Source organism: Mytilus trossulus, chromosome 13, assembly GCF_036588685.1.
Source record: "Mytilus trossulus isolate FHL-02 chromosome 13, PNRI_Mtr1.1.1.hap1, whole genome shotgun sequence".
Taxonomy (NCBI): domain Eukaryota; kingdom Metazoa; phylum Mollusca; class Bivalvia; order Mytilida; family Mytilidae; genus Mytilus; species Mytilus trossulus.
This window is the reverse complement of record NC_086385.1, coordinates 10,469,373-10,489,653: the sequence shown is the minus strand read 5'-3', so window position 1 is coordinate 10,489,653 and position 20,281 is coordinate 10,469,373. Positions and strand designations below refer to the sequence as shown.

The 20,281-nt window shown below is 30.1% G+C and overlaps 1 protein-coding gene across 2 annotated transcripts in view; it reads left to right on the top strand.

The window, feature by feature from the left end:
* Positions 1-17,723, top strand: part of LOC134695189 (cyclin-dependent kinase 14-like) — a 51,718-nt gene extending 33,995 nt beyond the window's left edge. The window contains exons 8-18 of one of the 2 annotated variants that reach the window (XM_063556400.1): positions 2,286-2,380; positions 3,542-3,604; positions 4,236-4,297; positions 5,735-5,796; positions 6,539-6,659; positions 7,466-7,559; positions 8,007-8,070; positions 9,593-9,693; positions 11,569-11,659; positions 12,632-12,654; positions 14,868-17,723. In XM_063556400.1, the coding sequence (XP_063412470.1) occupies positions 2,286-2,380; positions 3,542-3,604; positions 4,236-4,297; positions 5,735-5,796; positions 6,539-6,659; positions 7,466-7,559; positions 8,007-8,070; positions 9,593-9,693; positions 11,569-11,659; positions 12,632-12,654; positions 14,868-14,897 (806 nt within the window). In that variant the 3' untranslated portion in view covers positions 14,898-17,723. The remainder of the gene's footprint in view (positions 1-2,285; positions 2,381-3,541; positions 3,605-4,235; positions 4,298-5,734; positions 5,797-6,538; positions 6,660-7,465; positions 7,560-8,006; positions 8,071-9,592; positions 9,694-11,568; positions 11,660-12,631; positions 12,655-14,867) is intronic. The other variant, XM_063556399.1, reaches the window with a different exon arrangement.
* Positions 17,724-20,281: the final 2,558 nt, after the last annotated feature.

Here is a 20,281-nt window from a genome sequence, read left to right as displayed (position 1 = left end):
TTCTTTTATATTTCTAAAGACATGCACAACAAACTAATTATGTTATTGGATCATTAAGTAAAAAGCTTAAGGAAATGAGGACAGACATTTCAACTGTACTCTAACTTATTCTGAGAGCTTAATGCAAAATTATGAGTACATTTAATAGTTACATACCCAAATCTTATGAAATAAAACAACAATTATAGGTATATTATAGGCAGAACATTAAGCAGGAATAATTAAGGAATTTTATGGGATTTTATTATCCAGAGAAATATATATATAACTCTTGTGTAATAAGTAATAAAAGTAATTTATTTGGAATAAAGTAGAGAAATAGGTACCTAATGGATTTCCAATAATTTGTAGAAGTTGAAACAGATGTTACACTTGGTATAAAAATACTATTGAAAAATCCTATAATTCTTCAATATTTATCTTCTTCTTTGAGGAAATAAGATGTCACACTAAATATGAAAATGCAGTTGAAAATTTTCATAATTATATAATGTTCTTCTTAGTGGATGGAAATAGTTGTTACACCTGGTATAAAAATACAGTTAAAAATTTCCAGAAGACATTCTGTTATTTGTATTATTACTTTGTATAAAAATACAATTAAAAAATTCTATAATGTATAGGAAAATAAATATTACATTTGGTATAACTAGCAGTTAAAAAAATCAAACAATTCTATTATGTCCTTTGTCAAAGGGATAAAAATATATAATAGACAGAACATTAAGCAGGAATAATTAAAGATTTTTTTGCTTTATCCAGAGAAATATATATAATTCTTGTGTAATTGGTAATAAATGAATTATATATGGACATGTCTGACCTAGAAAGACATTATTGTAGGTTTTTAGTATCTATTATTTTGATAGGTCAGCTGTGCAGAGTAATTTATTTGGAATAAGTAGAGAAATAGGTAGCTAATGGATTTCCAGTAATTTGTAGATGGGGAAAATAGATGTTACACTTGGTACAAAAATACAGTTGAAAATTCCAATAACTCTTCTTTATCTTCTTATAATTCTATAATGTCCATCTTTGTGGATGAGAATAAGATGTCACACCAAGTATAAAAATACAGTTGAAAACTTTCTTTTTCCACTTGCATAAGTTGTAAAAAATTAATCGACGGGGAAATTTCAGACTGACTACTGTAAACCAATTTATTGTCTCAAGCCATTTATTTAAGTGACTTTTGTGAGGAGAAAAATATTGCGAATATAAATTGTCCTGAATAAGTAAATCTTTCTTAATCTACATCAAGAAAATAAGAAAATCGTGAATTTTAAAAGCCGCGAAATTGACTAGAATTGGTATAATGCAAAATTAAGTATCCACGAAAAATAAGTTGGTTTACAGTATAGACTTATGTATATGTTTGATCAACCTGTGATTTAGTCAATTATACCATTAATCTTTATTTTCATGTGTAACAGCCTTTAGAAATTGATTTAAGTTCCCTAATTAGCTAATATTGACCTGTTATCTGGAAATTGATATGAATTTTTAATAAGATAGGATTTATCATTGTTAGCTGAGAAATAGGTTTGCAATAAAATCGTTTGAAAGTTTTTATTGAATATGAATAAAATGGAGATAAAATTAAGTATTGGTCAGACTGACTTCTTGGCCAGTGATACTTGGTATTAAATAGATTATAAAGGCTGGAAATGTTTGTAATTTTAGGTAACACATTACCTTTATTTCTATTTTTCTCAACTTCTACATGTATAGCTGTCAATGTACTCACTGTAGTGTCTTTAACTATGATCAATTAAGTCTTCTGTTGTATCTTTTCCAGTGACGACAAAAATGATTTAACTACAACCCTAAACCTCCTGAAAAAATTAATTCTAGATTAAATTAAAGTAGGATGCCTAATTGTGGTTTGACTATTTAAGGTGGTACCAAACACCTTGACTAAAATTTATGTGGCTCGTTTATTTTTTCTTAAATTTTGACAAAATATTATACTGACCCTTTGACAAAAATATAAAAAATTCAATAAATTTGAACCTCCAATTTATCAAAAAAATTACACTCAGTCTGGTTATATAGCAGTTTGACAAACACTAATTTTGATCATTGAGAAGCTTAATATTCCCTTAACAACACAAAGTAATTTAAACGTTAAGCTGATTTTACAGAGTTATCTCCCTGTAGTGTTAGGTACCATCTTAAGTCTAAGCACATTACTCTAAATACCTCCCATACCTGGTTTGCATGGTTAGGGGCCTGTTATTTTAAACATTTGTCTGTATTAAACTAAATCTTATTTTTACTTACAGCTTCATTGTTACGAGGACTTAAACACGCCAATATAGTCACACTACACGATATAATTCACACGAAAGAAACATTAACATTTGTCTTTGAATATGTGGTAAGTAAAAAATCTATCTTTTTGTAAAATGTCAGTTTTAGAGAAATAAGAGTTATTTCCCTTTAATTAGGTTTAACACTGCAGGTAACATATTTTTACTGTGGATTCATAAATTATTATGAGGTCTATTAATAGGAATAATATGTCTTGTTGAGTATCTGGAATGATAAGAACTGTCATGCTGAGATCTGATATGTATACTGTTTCTTTATGCAATTTTTTTGGAAATTGCAATAATTAATCTAGCATTTTTGTCCATACCTAAAACCTTGCAATTAAATATCTGTAAATGTGCATAGCAATGATAATTAGTATGGTTTCAATTTACTGTTTTGGGGTTTGTGTTGCTTATTCTTTCTTTTTTTCTATGTTGTGTTTTGTGTACTTTTGTTTGTTTGTCTTTTTCTTTTCTAACCATGGCGTTCAATGTCAGTTTATTTTATGCCCTATTTATGGGCATTATGTTTTCTGGTCTGTGCATCCTTCCATCCCTTCATCCGTTCGTCTGTCCTGCTGCAGGTTAAAGTTTTTAGGCGAGGTAGTTTTTGATGAAGTTGAAGTCCAATCAACCTGAAACTTAGTACACATGTTCCTTATGATATAATCTTTCCCCAATTTTCACGGTCCATTGAACATAGAAAATGATAGTGCGGATGGAGCATCCATGTACTGGGGACACATTATTGTTTATCTATGAGTTTGAATAATCCTCTGGTATCTTTTGTACCTTTTCTTTAACTGTTTAGGCCTTGGTTCACTTGATTTATTAATTTCCCCGCTTAATAATTTAAGATTGAGCCTCATGTATGGTTATGTTCTAATGTTTAATAATTTAATTTTGGATGTAACACGTCTTCTGATTGGCTGATGTTATTTTTTTATGAGCCCATAGACATAATTTAGTCATGTGACCATGGCATCATCAACGTTTTTCTATGGTTTTCTACGATTTAAAATGGAATTTAGAATTTAATGTTAAGAAATGACTGCTATATTTTTTCTGTCTATTCGAAATAACATAAAAAATTTGGTGCACACTGTTAAATAACCTGCTACGCACGTTATTCAGTGTGCACCAAATTTTTTATGTTATTTCTTCATAAACAGAAAAAATAATACAGTCATTCCTTAATTAAATATGTCTTGATATTTATTTTCCAGCATACAGACTTAAGTCAGTATTTAGAGAGACATCCAGGAGGTTTGACTGCTTTTAATGTAAAGGTATGTTGTAAACATTTCAGCAACAATAAACATTGAAAATTTATAAACACAAAGGGGGTAACTCAAACATGATCTCTTGTCATTTATTTTTCACAGTGAATGTTAGTGATTAGTTTAAACATATTTATCTATAGTGGATTGGGAAACAAGTTTTGCAACTTAAATTTATCCCTTTTCCACTTTGCGGGTGCAAGTACTGCCTTGGAGCGGCATTAGCCTGCTTTTTTTAAAAATCTACAAGGATGTCTTTAACGTGCAAGATATATGGCTCTCTTTTAATACAGGCCAGTTATTTATTGTCCCCTTCCAACGAACTATCATTGTTTCCTCAAGACCATACTCTCAAATGTATGACAGATTTTGAATGTATGATATGAAGCTTTTTTCTGTCAGTTTCATTAGAATGGATATAACAATATTGTATTTTAATGCATCACCAATTAACTTAATTTGCAACCATCAAATCACCATTAGATGCCTTCATATAGCTTAAAATACAATACAGTTTTCTTCTGATTTAAATGGCTGTTTTAAATTGCATCCCCAATTTCGACCAAACTGACCTTGAATATTTGTATATTTATGATTTCATTTATGACCAGAATATTGATAACTTACTTTTTTTTTACAGATATTTTTATTCCAATTACTGAGAGGACTGCGATATTGTCATACGAGGAAAATTTTACATAGGTATGTACTAATTAACAGGTTGTCTGTTTCTTCTTCTTTATGTAGATCCCTCCAGCATTGGAGCACATACACCTAGCTGTGTTTCCCTTAATGGATTAGTTTTAAAAATGTTGTTTGCTCTATGGTCGGGTGGTTGTCGCTTTGACATATTCACCATTTCCTTTTTCAATTTTATTCACAAGTTATTCCAAATTGTAAAGAAATCCTCCACCAGAACGTTGCACATGCACAAAATTTATTTACAGAAATGTACATATTGTATACACAGATATGAATCCATACGTTGTCCAGGATGCACATGTTGATTTTACAATATTATTATGCAAATAACATGATAATCAATTTATTGGACTGTTTTTTGCGTCTTTTGGAAGTGTTTCTTTAGTTTCACAAGCAACCGGAAGATGACTTGATAAGTTCTGGTCAAACATCATGAGTTCAAAGTTATTAAGGATGTTCGCTTTTCTATTTAAACATAACAAGCTTTTCAAAAGACTGTTATAAATTGAAAGTAGATAAATAAAGAAACTAAAAGAGCAGAAAAATGGAGGGTCCTTGTGCTTGTTTTTGAGATATAATTAAGTCATTGAAAATTTGGGGGGAAATAATTCTCTCTAGATTTTTCTTTCACTTAACATTGGCACCTATTTTGTTAAAAACTATGAAATAATAACAAGGATTTTATAAGATTTTGAAATATGGCTTTTTAAATAATATGTAATAAAAATATGAAAAGAAAAGTAGGGGTTAGTAGGCAAAATATTTTAAGGTTAATACATGGATACAACCTGAGGATTCCGAAAATCTGGCAAAAATTTAAAAAGTAGAGGAACAAACATCCTTAAGTCAGGGCCATAGTATTATACTTCAAAAAGCAGTGTAATGTAATTTTCTTAAGAGCTGAGCGGAGTTATAAACACAGTGTGATGACCACTAAAGGTCTATTGTGTTATGTAAGGAATAACAGTACTATAATTGAAGAATTGTGACCGTCCATTGGTCAATTTGACTGGTAATACTTAAAGGACATAATAAAACAACATCTATGGGACAATACATGTTCAGTCTCCTAAAAGAGACAAAGTCCCAGAATGTTAAAAGTATTTGAAAAGATTTTACGAGCAATGAAAATTCAGCAATCTTGATTTTTATGCCCCATTTATGGGCATTATGTTTTCTGGTCTGTGGGTCCGACTGTTCATTTGTTCGTTCCTTAGTTCGTTTGTTCGTTTGTTCGTTTGTCTGTTCTTTAGTCCATTTGTCCATCTGTCCTGCTTCAGGTTAAAGTTTTTGGTGGATGCAGTTTTTGATGAAGTTGAAGTTCAATCCACTTGAAACTTATTGACTCATTTTATATATATGAATCATGTTATTTATGTGAATCATGTTATTATGTGAATCATTTTATATATCTGAATAGTGTTATTTTAATTTCAGGGATCTGAAGCCTCAAAACTTGTTAATAAGTGAACAGGGTGATCTCAAGTTAGCTGATTTTGGTAAGTTGTGATAGGTGAGATTACAAGGTGCAGAAAAAACAATACTTAGCGGAGATAACTTTTATTTCTCTAATTCTTACACGATTTATCCCTTTCCTGACATGTTGATCATTTTGATTTAATCAACGTGTGGATCGTTTGATCTCACTTCTTCATTGGTCAAAATTCTATTATAACATCAAATTTTCTTGCTTTCCTCTAAATTTCCTATTGTGACTGTATGAAAAAAGGCGACATCACATAGAAAAAACATCTTTTTGCAGGTCATTTGAAAAGAAGGCATAATTAAGTCTGCATTTTGTTTGTAAATCACTAGAGAAAATAAATTCTACCAACAAATCTTGTATAATACAATATTTATCCACAATCGACAGCTAAATTTTGAATAGTTAAAATGATTGGCAAGCCTCACGTTTTGAATTTGAAAATCTTAGGGGAGACGACTTTTATTTATCAAAAAATTAAAAAAACAAAACTCATTATGAAAAAAATTACCAAACTATCTCATTATTAACCCATTGTTTAAAAACCTCATAAGTTTAATGCATTTAAACTTTCTAAAAAGCATATGTATGTTTATGGTAAAAAATAAAGCTGTCCAAGAAAATAAAAGTCAGTATATACAGTCAGAGATAAAAAAAATGAAGTTATTGTCTGATTTGAATAAAAATGTTATCATTAAATACAGAATTTCTGTATTTTCTAGCAATGATTAATAGATTTTTTATATTTTATATTACAGGTTTAGCTAGGGCTAAATCTATTCCTAGTCACACATACTCGAATGAAGTAGTCACATTATGGTACAGGCCTCCTGATGTGTTACTGGGGTCCACAAATTATTCAGTGTCTTTAGATATGTGGTGAGTTTAAAGAATAGAATATTTTTAATTCCAATGTTACCTTCTTACTAAAACAATAGAAATCTGGTTGAACCTTTTGTATAGTACAATGCAAGGTTCAAATTAAGGTGGTACCCAACACCTTGATAAAAATTAATTTAAATCGTTTATTATTAATTTTCATAAAATTTTGACAAATATTTGCCTTTGAAAAAAATGTAAACATTTCTACAACAAAAACAGTCACTTTCTCACAAAAATTGGTTGGATATATTGCAATTTGACAAACACTAACTTTTAGCATTTAGAAGCTTAATATTTCCTTAACAATACAATGTGATTAAAACATTTCTGTGATTTTAGAGTTATCTCCTTGTAATGTTAGGTACCACCTCGATATCCATTAACAAATTTGCATCCTGATATCAATAACATATTTTCCACTGGAATTTTAACACCAATTTGAAAAGGGTTTGCAAAACTTGCTTTTTTTTCTGTTTGACGTAGAACTGACAGGACTCAAGATTTTGAAGGTTTTTTTAAAAAAAAGATTGTTATACATTTATTTTGTTGGGGTGTAGGTTGTTTATTCACGGAGTTGATAGGAGGTGCTCCTATTGTCATAGGAGTTATTTATTGTTATACATGTATTTTGCAGGGGTGTAGGCTGTATATTTACAGAGATGATAGGAGGTGCTCCTATTGTCATAGGAGTTATTCATTGTTATACATGTATTTTTAAGGGGTGTATGCTGTATATTCACAGAAATGATAGGAGGTGCTCCTATTGTCATAGGAGTTATTTATTGTTATGCATGTATTTTTAGGGGTGTTGGCTGTATATTCACAGAGATGATAGCTGGTGCTCCAACATTTCCTGGTATGAAAGATTCCTATGATCAGTTAGATAAAATATTTAGGGTAAGTAAAAATAGGTTGATAATTTTTCAAGGGTTTTATCAGTTATGTTTTGTAATTATGATACTGTTTATTAGTTAAGGAATAAGAAAGATAACTCAATTCAGTGTTTTGTCAGCACTAAGCTCTACTTTGGACTAATTATTAATGATGAAAGTACTTTTATTTTTGGGTACATTTTTCAATGGTTCAACCTTTCAGGGGCAATAATGAATAGTATAGTAATATTGATTGTTTATATTTATCAAAATCCAGTGTTATGACTCAATAAAAATGGAATAATGACTATCAAATATATTTTAACCTTTACAGTCTGATTGCCTCATCTAAACAAATAAAAAACCGTTGCTTAAATAATTCAAATTGTATTGCCTAATTAATACAATGACATGATCAATTCTTTTTACTATAAATGCTAAATTTAGATCTCATCATGATGTCTATTTTTAGGTGCTGGGAACCCCAACAGACAACACTTGGAAGGATGTCTCTAAATTACCTCAGTATGATAGAAGTAAGTTAAAAAAAATAGGATGCTGCTTGGAAGTGATCCTAAACGAGGTTAGGAAGGGTCATGATCACGAAAATCTGGGCTTAAAAACACCAGATCCTGGAGCCTCGATAAAGGTCCTATCGCCCCTCACCCTAGTCAGGAATATGACAGTTGTTGTCCATTTGATGTTTTTAGGTAAAGATTCCATGAAATGCAATCAAACCTTATAGGACTGACTTGATAGCTAAATCTTCCAAGACTTATCTCTATCTTTTTTTGCTACACAGAATATACTGCATTGATCAGAATATGCTGTACATCCTATCCATGAACATTTCCAGTAATTTATTGATGTAATATATGATCAGATATTCAAGGCACTAAATGATGTTACACTTGTTAAGAAAATTACATTACTTTTGCAAGGTGCAGTAATCTAATATATGTTCTAACTATAACAATGAAATCATTGTTAAAGCTATTTTCAAAAATTGGAGTTATCTTCCTTTGTCTAGAATTGCTGTTTAATCAACAACAACCAATTGCAATATTTAATTTTACTTCCCACTTAATAAATTGAAGCAATCTTTACCCCTCAGTGCTTACAAGCACTTTGATTAAGCTTTGATTTTACCATTTGATTTTTCCTTATTGAAAATAAGATAATTGTATGAAGGAGGCAGCATGGATCCCAACGAAAAACTTAACATTTGATTTGAAATTAACCTGTGATTAGAATTGTATTGGTGTTTCATTAACATAGTTACTTTTTCTTATGTTCATATCGTAAAGTGTTGTGTTTACATATAGGAAGATGTGGTGTTAGTGCCAATGAGACAACCCTCAATCCAAATAATTTAAAAAAAAGGTTAACAATTATTGGTCAATGTATGGCCTTCTACACGGAGCCTTGGCTCACACCGAATAACAAGCTATAAAGGGCCCCAAAATTACTAGTGTAAAACCATTCAAACCTGAGAACCAACGGCCTTATCTATATAAAAAATAAATAAATCTTGGTATGAAGGGAGTAAAATGTGAATGATGGAGTTTTAAATTGAGAGGCTGTATGTTACATGTTTATTATACCTTCAAAAAGGTTTTCATGTACTTTAAAAAAAAAAAATCTTCTGTTCTAAGGGAGATAATCATATGTTTTAAATATTATTATCTCCCTTAAAACAATAAACAAATTAAAAAAAGTACAGGAAAAACTATAAATATAATACAATGTAATGTTTAATAATGACACAAAGATTACCTTGTTTTCTGTAGCTTTAGTTGTAGATTTTAAATATCTCTGTTTCAGAATACAGTGAAACCTGTTTAAACCGAACCTCTTTGGGATTGTAAAGATTTTGTTCAATTTGGCCGATGTTCGGTTTTATCAGGTTCACAATACATACAATTTGATATGACAGTGCTTACGAACATGTTTGTTTTATACAGGTTATCACTTTAAACAGGAATCATTTTAGTCGGTTTTCACTGTATGAATAATATTATAATATTATATTACTGACATATTTGTTTTATTTTACAGAAAAGTTTGTTATGTATGAGAGAGTGTCTTCGTTGTCATTAGCAATTCCAAAACTGTCTTTCATTCCTAGTGCTGAAGATCTTGCTAGTCAATTTCTGCAGGTATGAATGATGTTTTATTTATCATACTGTAAATTATATATATTTGTAAGGATTTTATGCCACACCTATGATAGAGGAGGGGCATTATGTTTTCTGGTCTGTGCATCCCTTGGTTTGTTCATCTGTCTGTTCGTCCGTTTGTCTGTTTGTTTGTTGTGTCTTTTAATCTGTTCATCCATCTGTACCGCTTCAGGTTTTTCAAATTAGAGTTTTCACCCTAATTTCACTGTTCACTGAACATAGAAAATGACAGTGCAAATTTCAGGATTAAGTTTTTTGTCAAAGTAGTTTTTGATGAAATTGAAGTCCAATCAACTTGAAACTTGATATACATAATCCCTATGCTATGATCTTTCTGATTTAATTGCCAAATTAGACTTTTTATCCCAATTTCATGTTCCACTAAACATAGATAAAAATCGTGTGAGTGGGGCATTCATGTACAATGGACACTTTCTATAAATGTGATTATTGCAATTTATGGGGTATTGCAATGATTAGATCTTGCAGGCGGATATTTGTATTTGTATGCATATTTTTCTAAAATCGTGATAAGTAATCTTGAATTTTTATCCATTCTTCAGAAATCTCACAAAAAAATGCATGTGAAATTACCGTACGGTGTGGTGTCTCTGTTTAATTTCATAGAGGAAGTAATATATTGAGACTTGGGTAGACTGTGTTTTTTGTACAGATAATTAAGAAACAAAGGGATTGATCTTATGTGCTCAAAAATAGTCAGCAGATTCTGCTCCACGTGTGTTTGAATTAGGACTAAACTTTTACCACAAACATGATGAACATGCCAAGAAAAAAACTTTAGGATGAGGGAATGTGTATAAATTTTGAAATCACTATCAAACAGCAAAAACAAACATTTTACACCTCCAGCATGGTAAGAGCTACTCTACAGCTCAGGTGGATTTTGCTTTGTCCATCCATCCACAGTGGGAGTGGACACCGGATGGGCAATATTTCTAGCTTGTCCACTCTGCCCACCCTTAGGAGTGGGCATGTAATTTCTTTTGTTTAATCAAAAGACTTGCAAGTACAATCAGTTGTAAAAAGCAGATAAGCATTTGTAATCAATATTTTTACAAAAAGAGAGATTATAGCTGGAGTGGGCATGGGTGGGCTGTCCACGATGGGTCGGTAGAAAAAGCAAAATCCACCCGGGCTGTTGTGTAAGGACAAACAATTTATCACAATACTGTGGATCCATTGTTATTTGTTGCATACCAATTTTTTGTTTGTTTCATGGATACATGTGTTGAACAACAAATTACAAATGTTCAATGAATTACAAATTTTCTATGGGCTTTGTATGCAAATTGGCAAAACATCAGAATCAAATATCCACAAACATGCAAGTTTTTATCAATCCACGAAAATTGATACCCACAAAAACAAAAAAAAGCACAGTGCATTAAACCATCAACATAAGACCTTGACTTCAAAAAAGTATATTTTGTAAAAGTATTTAAGAATTCAAAAACAATTAAAAACCTCGAAAATATTTGGTTAGGTATTCTTTATTCATTACAAGTGTATTTTATTTTGTCATGTAGCCACGAAACAAAATATTTTTACTTCGGTACTGACATGATTTAACAAACCTTTCTAAAATTGTCCGTTTATAAATTTTGAAATTATTAAGAAACTAAGGTTTCATCTCCCTCAGGCAAAGTTGACTTTAGTTGAATTTGGCTGTTTATTTTAAATGTCTTTTACATATAGCTCTTCAACAGTTTCGGTACTTATACATCCTCGGATTCAAATGTTTAGGTTTGAGCATTTCTGATGAAGGTAAATCCAGAATAGCACTTTAGGACGCATGAAATTATTTAACATGTTGTTTTCAAATTTTTTTTTAAGATGTGTCCACAGAAAAGGATATCAGCTCAATCAGCGATGAGACATGAATATTTTAACGATCTTCCTCCAAAAATTCACGAGATTCCTGATGGTAAGTTATTTCATGAGAATGAGATCCTCTATAGGGCAACCCACAAATTTTTTTTTTACGATGTTGCCTACCTATGCCTCATAGGGTTTGGGAGAAGAGAGAGACTTTTTTTACCGCCCAACACAATTATAAACATGTTTTATACAAGAAAACAAGAGCAAGAAAAAATCTTAAAGACAAAACTTGAAAGAATTTGTGTCCACAATAATTTTCCCAAGTCATATGTTTAGAATGGTAGCATTAAACAAAAAATTTAAATTTTATTTTTGGCCTAACAGATATTAAAAAAAAATCATTATACTGTCGTTTGTGAATTGTCTCACTGGCAATCATATCAATTAATCTTTTTTTTGTAAAGTTTGGGTAGGACATAAATATGATATATTAGACCATGTATTTTAATGTTTCCATTTGCATTAACATTTGGATCAAACAATAGTTTTATTGCCCCTACTACTTTTAGAGTTATGTAAAAGAAGGACGAAAGATACCAAATGTCAATAAGCTAAGATGTAGATTGTGTGAACTCATCCTCACAATAAACATTTATGAACACAATATATAGTAAAATGACAGAAATTGGAACGAAAAAGAAACACATATACCCCTGTCACTATTTGGGGGGGGGGGGGGATTTTGCCCATGGGGGCTCCCAAATGGAAATTTTGTAAGAGCAATTTTGTCCACTATTTTAAAGAAAACAATTAATTTAACAATGGCTATGAGCTTGTTAAAGCATGAAGAAGCCAAAAAAACACATTAGAATATATTTGAAGGCCCCCTTGAATGTTTTGTAGGACTATAAAAAACATCTTTCATGTAAAACCCCAATGGGCATTTTGAATAGTTGGCAGGTATGGAAACATAAAAGGCAAATTTTGAATAAATTAGGATTATGTTGTTGAGTCTGTTGTAAATTTTGTAATTAATTATAGTGTATTTAATTTTTCTTGTTTTTCTTTTTTGGCAAAGGTAAAAGAATAAATATGAACTTGGTAAGATTTCTTTTAATGGGGTTGACCTTGGTTCAGGGAGATAACTCTTCAAATCAGTTATGCGTTTGTAAAAGTCAAGTTTCATCAATGTGTCCTAAGCATCTACCTGAAACAGATTGGAAATAATCTATTTGACCTAGAAGCTTAGAATATATTTTAATGAAAATGGTTGACACAAACATACTGATTTTAAGAGTTATCTCCCTCAACCTTGGTTTACCTCCTTAAATAAATAGAATTTGTGTGATACTTAATACTTTAATAGTTTTTCTTAATTAGGTAATGGAAAAAATGAAAACTTTGTTCAAATCTTAGAATAAATAAAAAAAATGCTAATCACATGTGTGATAAAATAATTTTTGAGGGTATTGATGGGTTTTACAGAATAGAGAGGACTTCTGGTTTTAAGCTCGGGATTTCAAGATTGAACCTTTCAGGATCCGGGAATTCTTTTTACGAATTTCGGGATGTCGGGATTTAATTTTCTTTAACATAAGGACCTCAGGATTTCATGTTTTTAAGCCAGGAATTTCAGGATCAGGACTGAAAAAGACCTTTCGTTTACAATATTATGATTACAAAATTGTAGTTAAAGTATTACATATGTTTGTGTTCAAAATCAAAAGCTCAAACACATCACAAACAAAATGATAACAACTGTCATATACCTGACTAAGGCATTTTCTATTTAGGAAATTTTGAATTAAACCTGCATTAATAGCTTGTTTAACCTCTTAATAAGGTACACAAGCTTTGCTTTGCTTAGTAAGGTCTAAAAATAAATCCAGATGAAAATGGATAGGGGATCAATATTCTGATATAAAAAAAATATTTTTCAGTATTTATTGGTCTTTAAATTATTGAACTTAATTCTTTTGTATAGTCTCTCAGTTACTTTTAAGTACAGTAAAAAGATTTCCAGTTTTTTTAAGTCAAGTGAAAAATGTTGAATATATTTGCGTGATTTTTATGTTGACAAAACGTTCATTATTGTATTCAAGAGATAAATTAGAGAATATTTACATATTTTTTTTTTTTTTTTTCTTAATCTTTCTAGTAGTTTTGATCACTAAAATCTAACTTTATAATGCACAACTAAACTTATTTATGTATGATAATACCATTAATTGATTTCAAAGCATTTAAACCTGTAACCATGGTAACCAATGTATCCATAATTATTTATTATGATAATCAAAGAAAATCATTAAGGTGGGCAATGACAGGAACTTTTGAGGCTGAGCACGAAACTCGTGCTCGAAAGTTTATGAATGCAAGCCCTGGTGTAATGTCTCAAACTTGATATATACACCTGGAAAAAAGTAACACTTCCATTGAAAACAATGTAAAATGAAATGATTGTAGAATGTGTATAATTTTGGTTTTACCAAATACTTTTAATCTGTTTATTGTTTAAAATTGAATTTGTGGTATTAACTTACTTTTCATCCAATATTAATTCTACATAGATAGGACAGAACAGCTGCACGCAATTTTGTCCACAATTTAAACAAAACAATTAATTTTCCAATGAATTTAGGCTTATAAAAGTATGGAGATGTAAAAAAAAAACCAACGTTAAAATGTATCTGCAAGCCCCCTTGAAGATTTTTTAGGGCTATGACAGCCATCTTGCATGCAAAACCCCCATGCGCATTTTGAATATTTGGTAGGTATGTGCACGAAAATAAGTTTTTCTGGCATTTAACAAAAAATGCAAATTTTGCAGGACTTATTTTTTCCAAAACATTGGTTCTGCAATGAACTCTAGATCTAATGATGCCTGAGATGTAAGCCTATAACACAAATTCAATTTACAACCATTAAGGTGGTACCTAACACTACAGGGAGATAACTCTGTAAAGTCAGCTGAACGTTTTAATTACATTGAGTTGTAAAAGGACACAATGATCAAAATTGGTGTTTTTCAACTGCTATATAACCAGTGTAATTTTTCTGACAAAACGGTTGTTTCAAAATTTTCAAAATTTTTGATATTTTTGTTAAAGGGTCAAAGTTAATACTTTGACAAAAATTTTATGAAATTAAACGAGCCAAATTGATTTAGTGAAAGTGTTGGGTACCACCTTAACAGATTAAAAGTATTTGGTAAAACCCAAACATTTTCAAATGAACCTCACTGACAAACCACCTCCACTAAACATCAGCCTCCTGATTCATTCATAAATTAATTTAACTATTTGATATTTCAGCATCGTCAGTGTTCAACATTCCCGGATTAAAGTTGATTCCTGAAATGGACGAACTTTTATTAAAATCATCATCTCCTTCAAGACCACGTCCTAGAATACGGACAACAGTCAGAGTATAGTCTTTAATTGTAGCGAAATTATTTTGTGTGAGGAAATTTTACAATAGGAGTTCTATATGGTTACAGTAGGCCAGGCTAGCAATTCTTTAGGCTAGATAGGAATAAAAGATGTACAAGAATGCTTTTACAGATTTCTGGAGTCTTGACAGCCTATACACCTTAGCAAGGAAGAAACATACAGTTTTAATACACAAATTTCAGAAGGTTTTGCCTATACTGTGGATTTTTTTTGGGGGGTACTAACTTTCGTGGATTTATGTAAACTTGTATTTGCATAGATATTTGCATTAATGGCTTAATTGGCCAAATCCATATACTGCATATGAAAAATGTTGAACATATGATTCATCTGTACTGAAATTCACGAAAATTGGAATTCAACGAATAATTATGAATACACAGTAACAATTTCAGAAGGTTCTGCTAATAATTTTTTTTGTTAATAAAAAGTGCACCAAATAAGAAGATCTACAATACTAGAATGAAAAGATATAGACCTTTTTTTTTATCTCCACAATTGGTATAACTGGTGTTGATTGGTTGTTAACATATAAGCCAATGATAAGCTTAAGATTTTTGGCTTGTATTGACATATTTTTTTTTTTTCGGATGAATTTTTGCTGATTTTTTTCTTCTTATGGTACTGAGATACTGTATTTAAATTTTAAATTTAAGAAAACAGACAAGCAATACCTCAAAATTTTTATGGTTGTACATTTTCATTTTGTTTGCATTTGGAAAAAAGGTTGGTGAAAAATTAAGAAAACAATGAGAAGATATATGCAAGATACAATTTTAGGCAGATATAGATGGGAACAGCATTTTCTTATAGAAGATTTTGCCATAAAATTTGAATATGAAAACATTTCTTGAGTAGGCATTTTAGGAGAATTTTATTGTAAGGAAGTTATATGAATTGTAAATTTCCTTTCACATTGTTGATCATTGTTCGTTACTTATTTTAAAATCAAATATAAAATGTTCCACCGAACATAAAAATCATATAACATTTTTAAGTCATTCATGTTGAAATATAATTGTTATCATATTTGAATATTAAGAATGCACTTTACCATTGTAACACAAATCAGTTCTTACTTTTCCATGTAAATGAAAAATGAAAAATTTCAAGATATACATACATGTTGTCATTTAAAATTTTTTTATATTTCAAAGATTATTTTTTATAAATTTGCAATTATAAACACTTTGCTTCATACCTGCCAACTGTCACTATTTGTGGGGGATTTCCCCCCATGGAAGCTCTCAAATGGAAATTTTGTAAGAACTTTGTCCACAATTTTAAACAAAACTATTGATTGTACAAAACCTATAGGCTTGTAGAAGTATGAAAAAGCCAAAAAAACAACATTAAAAATATATTTGAAGGCCCCTTTGAAGATTTTGTAGGACTAATATATGAGGGACCATGAGTGTAAAACCCAAATGGGCATTTTGAACAGTTGGCAGGTATGCAGTACAATTGTATGATTTTTACATATATGGTTCATGGAAGAAGTCTGATATATTTATTGCTTCTGTAAAGGTTGGGTACCAGGATAAATGGGCAATTATGTGAGATTATTTTCTTCTTAAAAAAAGTTCAATTTAAAATCGGACACAAATCCATCACATGATGTGAGCCAAAGTATTTTTTTTCTTCTAAGAACAGCCTTCAGTTTCAAACTAAGAATCCATCCTTTACCCTTAGTTTAAGAACTTCCAATAATGTTCTGATAAGGATTTCAAAGGGATTAGTTTGTCATCTAAATCTAAACATAGGACAAAAATGGTAATTCACTCCCTTTATTGAAACCTTAATGATTTAATAGTGCAATAGATTTGTAGGCTGATAATTGTTAATCTGGTAATTTCCTGTTAAAATATACATCTATTGTTTTGCCTGATAAAATGTAGTCACTTAGTTTTAAAATGTTTATTTTGTTTTCTAGTCAGAAGCAAAAAATCAGAAAGTGTTATTTTAATATAGTCATTTCATAATCAACATTGTAAATTTTTAACTTGTATGAAAAGGTCTGTTGTTTTAGTTAAATTAATAGATAACACACAAACCAATGACAGTTTTAACACAAATCAATGACATTATCCACACAAACCAATGACATTTCCCACAAATCAATTAAATTTTCCACACAAACCAATGACATTTTCCTCACATTAATGACATTCTTCACACAACAATAACCTTTTTCACACTAAGAATTATTTATTTTTCATAAATATCAAATTAAATCAAAAATTATTAAGGACAATGATAGTAAAAAATATAATTTCTACAAAATTTTTCAAAAATATAGCAGGCCTAAATAACTCAGCAATGTCTTTCTTTTGTTCATAGCATAATTAAGGAGTTTTGCTCACAATGGCGGTTGTCATAGTATTAGTGACATTTTGTACATTTATTTCTATATACAATGTGATATATATGTGTTGTGTAATGGTTACAGCTAATTTCCTAAAGCGTGTAGAGTAAAACTTTGGTTGACATGTTTGCCTTGTTTGTATGAATATTTACCTAAGCTTTGTACTCAAGATTCACATCTTCAAAAAATAAATATAGGCAACTCAATCTTGTTAATAGTTGTTTCATCAATTGGGCGTTATCTAAATTACTATTGTACAATATACAAACAAAACAAGCTAGCCAACCAATGTCTTGCTGTACATGCATTAGGAAATGAGCTATAAGTTGACAGATTAAAATCTGTTTATTGTCTGTTCAAATGTTTTTTTTAATTTGTCCTTTCAGTATCTTCAAAAGTTATTTCCCTTGCAAGGAATTGCAAGAGTTATTTCCCATGGAGGTAACAGGAGTTGTCTCCCATTGGAGCAAGAACAACTAGTTCAATCTTCATGTTTTTTGTTGTTTTCTAGACTTAAGAATTGAAATGGGGAACATTTGTTTTGGAGTTGCCTCCCTTTTATCAAATTATAACTGGTCAATCTTGCATGACTTTCAAAAAGGGAGACAAAAATTGTAAATTCTAATAAAACATGATAAAATAAATTGATTTTTTTTGTTTTTGTCTAAAAAAAAATTATTTTACAAATTCAGTTCAATCCACAAGACCTAGAGTGCTTATAGAATCAGGGTCATCAAATCCCTATGTGATCTCTCAAATAAAAGATGTTTTTTTCACACTTTTTTTATTACATGTATTAGTTCATTTCATATAAGAGCTTGTGTAGAAGATGGTGGTGTGATTGCTAGTTGCTAGTATTTCTTTTTTTCTTTTTTTCTTTTTTTTTTTATAGAAGACAAAGACAAAATGACTATTAGTCACACTATTTTGCCTTTGATTCTGAAATGAAATGATTTTCCTCAAAAACAGTATATGGCTTCTGGACATGGTCCTGGTGCTTGAGACACGAAGGCGACTAATTTTCAGAAGAGAGCTTGGGTGAAGGATGGGGGTTGGGGGCAAGGACCGTTTTCAGGACGTTGGGATAGTGTGTTTTTAAGCTCGGGATTTCGGGATTGATCCTTTCGAGATCCTAGAATTCTTTTTTCAAATTTTTGATTGTTGGGATGATTCTTTAAATTTGGGACCTCAGGATTTCATGTTTTTAAGTCATGATTTCGGGATCAGGACCCCTCCTACCCCTCCCCCTTGGGTATTATGTTAAGAAAAATCTGTTCTTTTTTAATGGACAACTTAATTTCAGGGAAAATATTTGGAAAATTATGGATCTTTGTGGAAACCCTATTGATTGGCTGTTATACTGTAAAGGGAGTTATTGTGGCGGTTGTAAAATTTCACTATTTTCATTGAATTAGGTTTAAGAAATATTTTGGCAGTTATTATTTTGGCGAGTTCAAATTTTTTATCAATACCTTTGAATGATATTTGGACTTAATATAGGCGAATTTATTTTGGGGATTTTGTTTTGCAAAAATTTACACTCTGCGAAAATAACCCGCCATACGGTAGTTAAAGCCTCCATAGGAAATTTTGAATTGGACTTCTCTAGGCACTTTTAAATGGAGGAGGTTAAAATGATATAACATTCATCAAACCACTGACTGATTTGACTTGGAAACCCAAGATCAATTGTGTGTGCAATATTTATGTTCTATATATAGATATAAGAAGATACTTACATATATGTATACTTTCCCTTAAAAAGGAGCATAGTCTTTTAAGACACAGAGTCACACAAACTATATATATAAACTTTTTTGTTTTCCATACAAATTATGTAGTTCTAAATATAGAGGTCTTATATATCTAACAGTCCCTTTAAATGGAAGATCTCATTTATATATGTGATAATTGAATTCAATTCCAAGTGTATGATCCAAAAATTTAACTCTTGATGAATTTATGAATAACATTTATTTTTCTTAAAATTATAAATCTTATTTTGCTATTGTTTAATAAAAAAAAATTAAATGCTGGATTCAGAATTATTTTTAAACATTGATTTATTTAATTTTTCTTACTTTTTCATATTGTTCCTAAAGACAGCAAGAGAAAAGGGAAATTCAACTTTATTTGCTTATGCTGTATTTGTTCCGTCATGTATATGTTTATTTGTTGTTATTTTGCTAGTACCTAAAATTATAAATAAAATAAATAACAAATTATTAGTTTAAAAAATATTGGTTTGAAAAGTTTTTCAAAATATACTAATTTTTTCTTCAATCAAGATAAGGAAAGTAAAAATCGATTCAATTTACTATAAATGTTTTTCTGCCCCTATGAAACTTGCAAAAATCTACGTTTTGTGTCATTAAATGATTTAAAACAAATGAAAACTGAACGTGTTTGAGGGTGTTGATTGGGTATACAGAATATTTGGCAAAAGGGTGTACAAAATACGCAAAAAAAATAAAGAGGGAAAAAGTACAAAAAATAAAGAATAAGAGATTAATAGAATGCTGAATCAAGAAAGATAGGCCAAAAATATAAAGAATAGAGAAAATGGCTAAAAAGATAAATTATAGAGAAAAATCACTGTTAAATTGCAGATCACAGAATTAAAAGACCCCCATCCACTCCCTTATAATTTGCTCATTTAAAATGGGAAAATATACCATTAAAGTATTATAATATAAAAACTTATCTTTATATGTATATTAATGTTGTACTTGTTAATTGATAAATGTACTAAGCTTATATTTTATTTGTTGTATTTTTTTTCTTTATTATAGTGTTATTTTTCTCATTGTCAATGTTATGATTTTTTTATTACTAGATTGGAGCCGTTAATTTTAGGGAATAGATTCGGAGGGTTATTTGTTGAGAAAAAAAATGTACCAATTAAAAGATG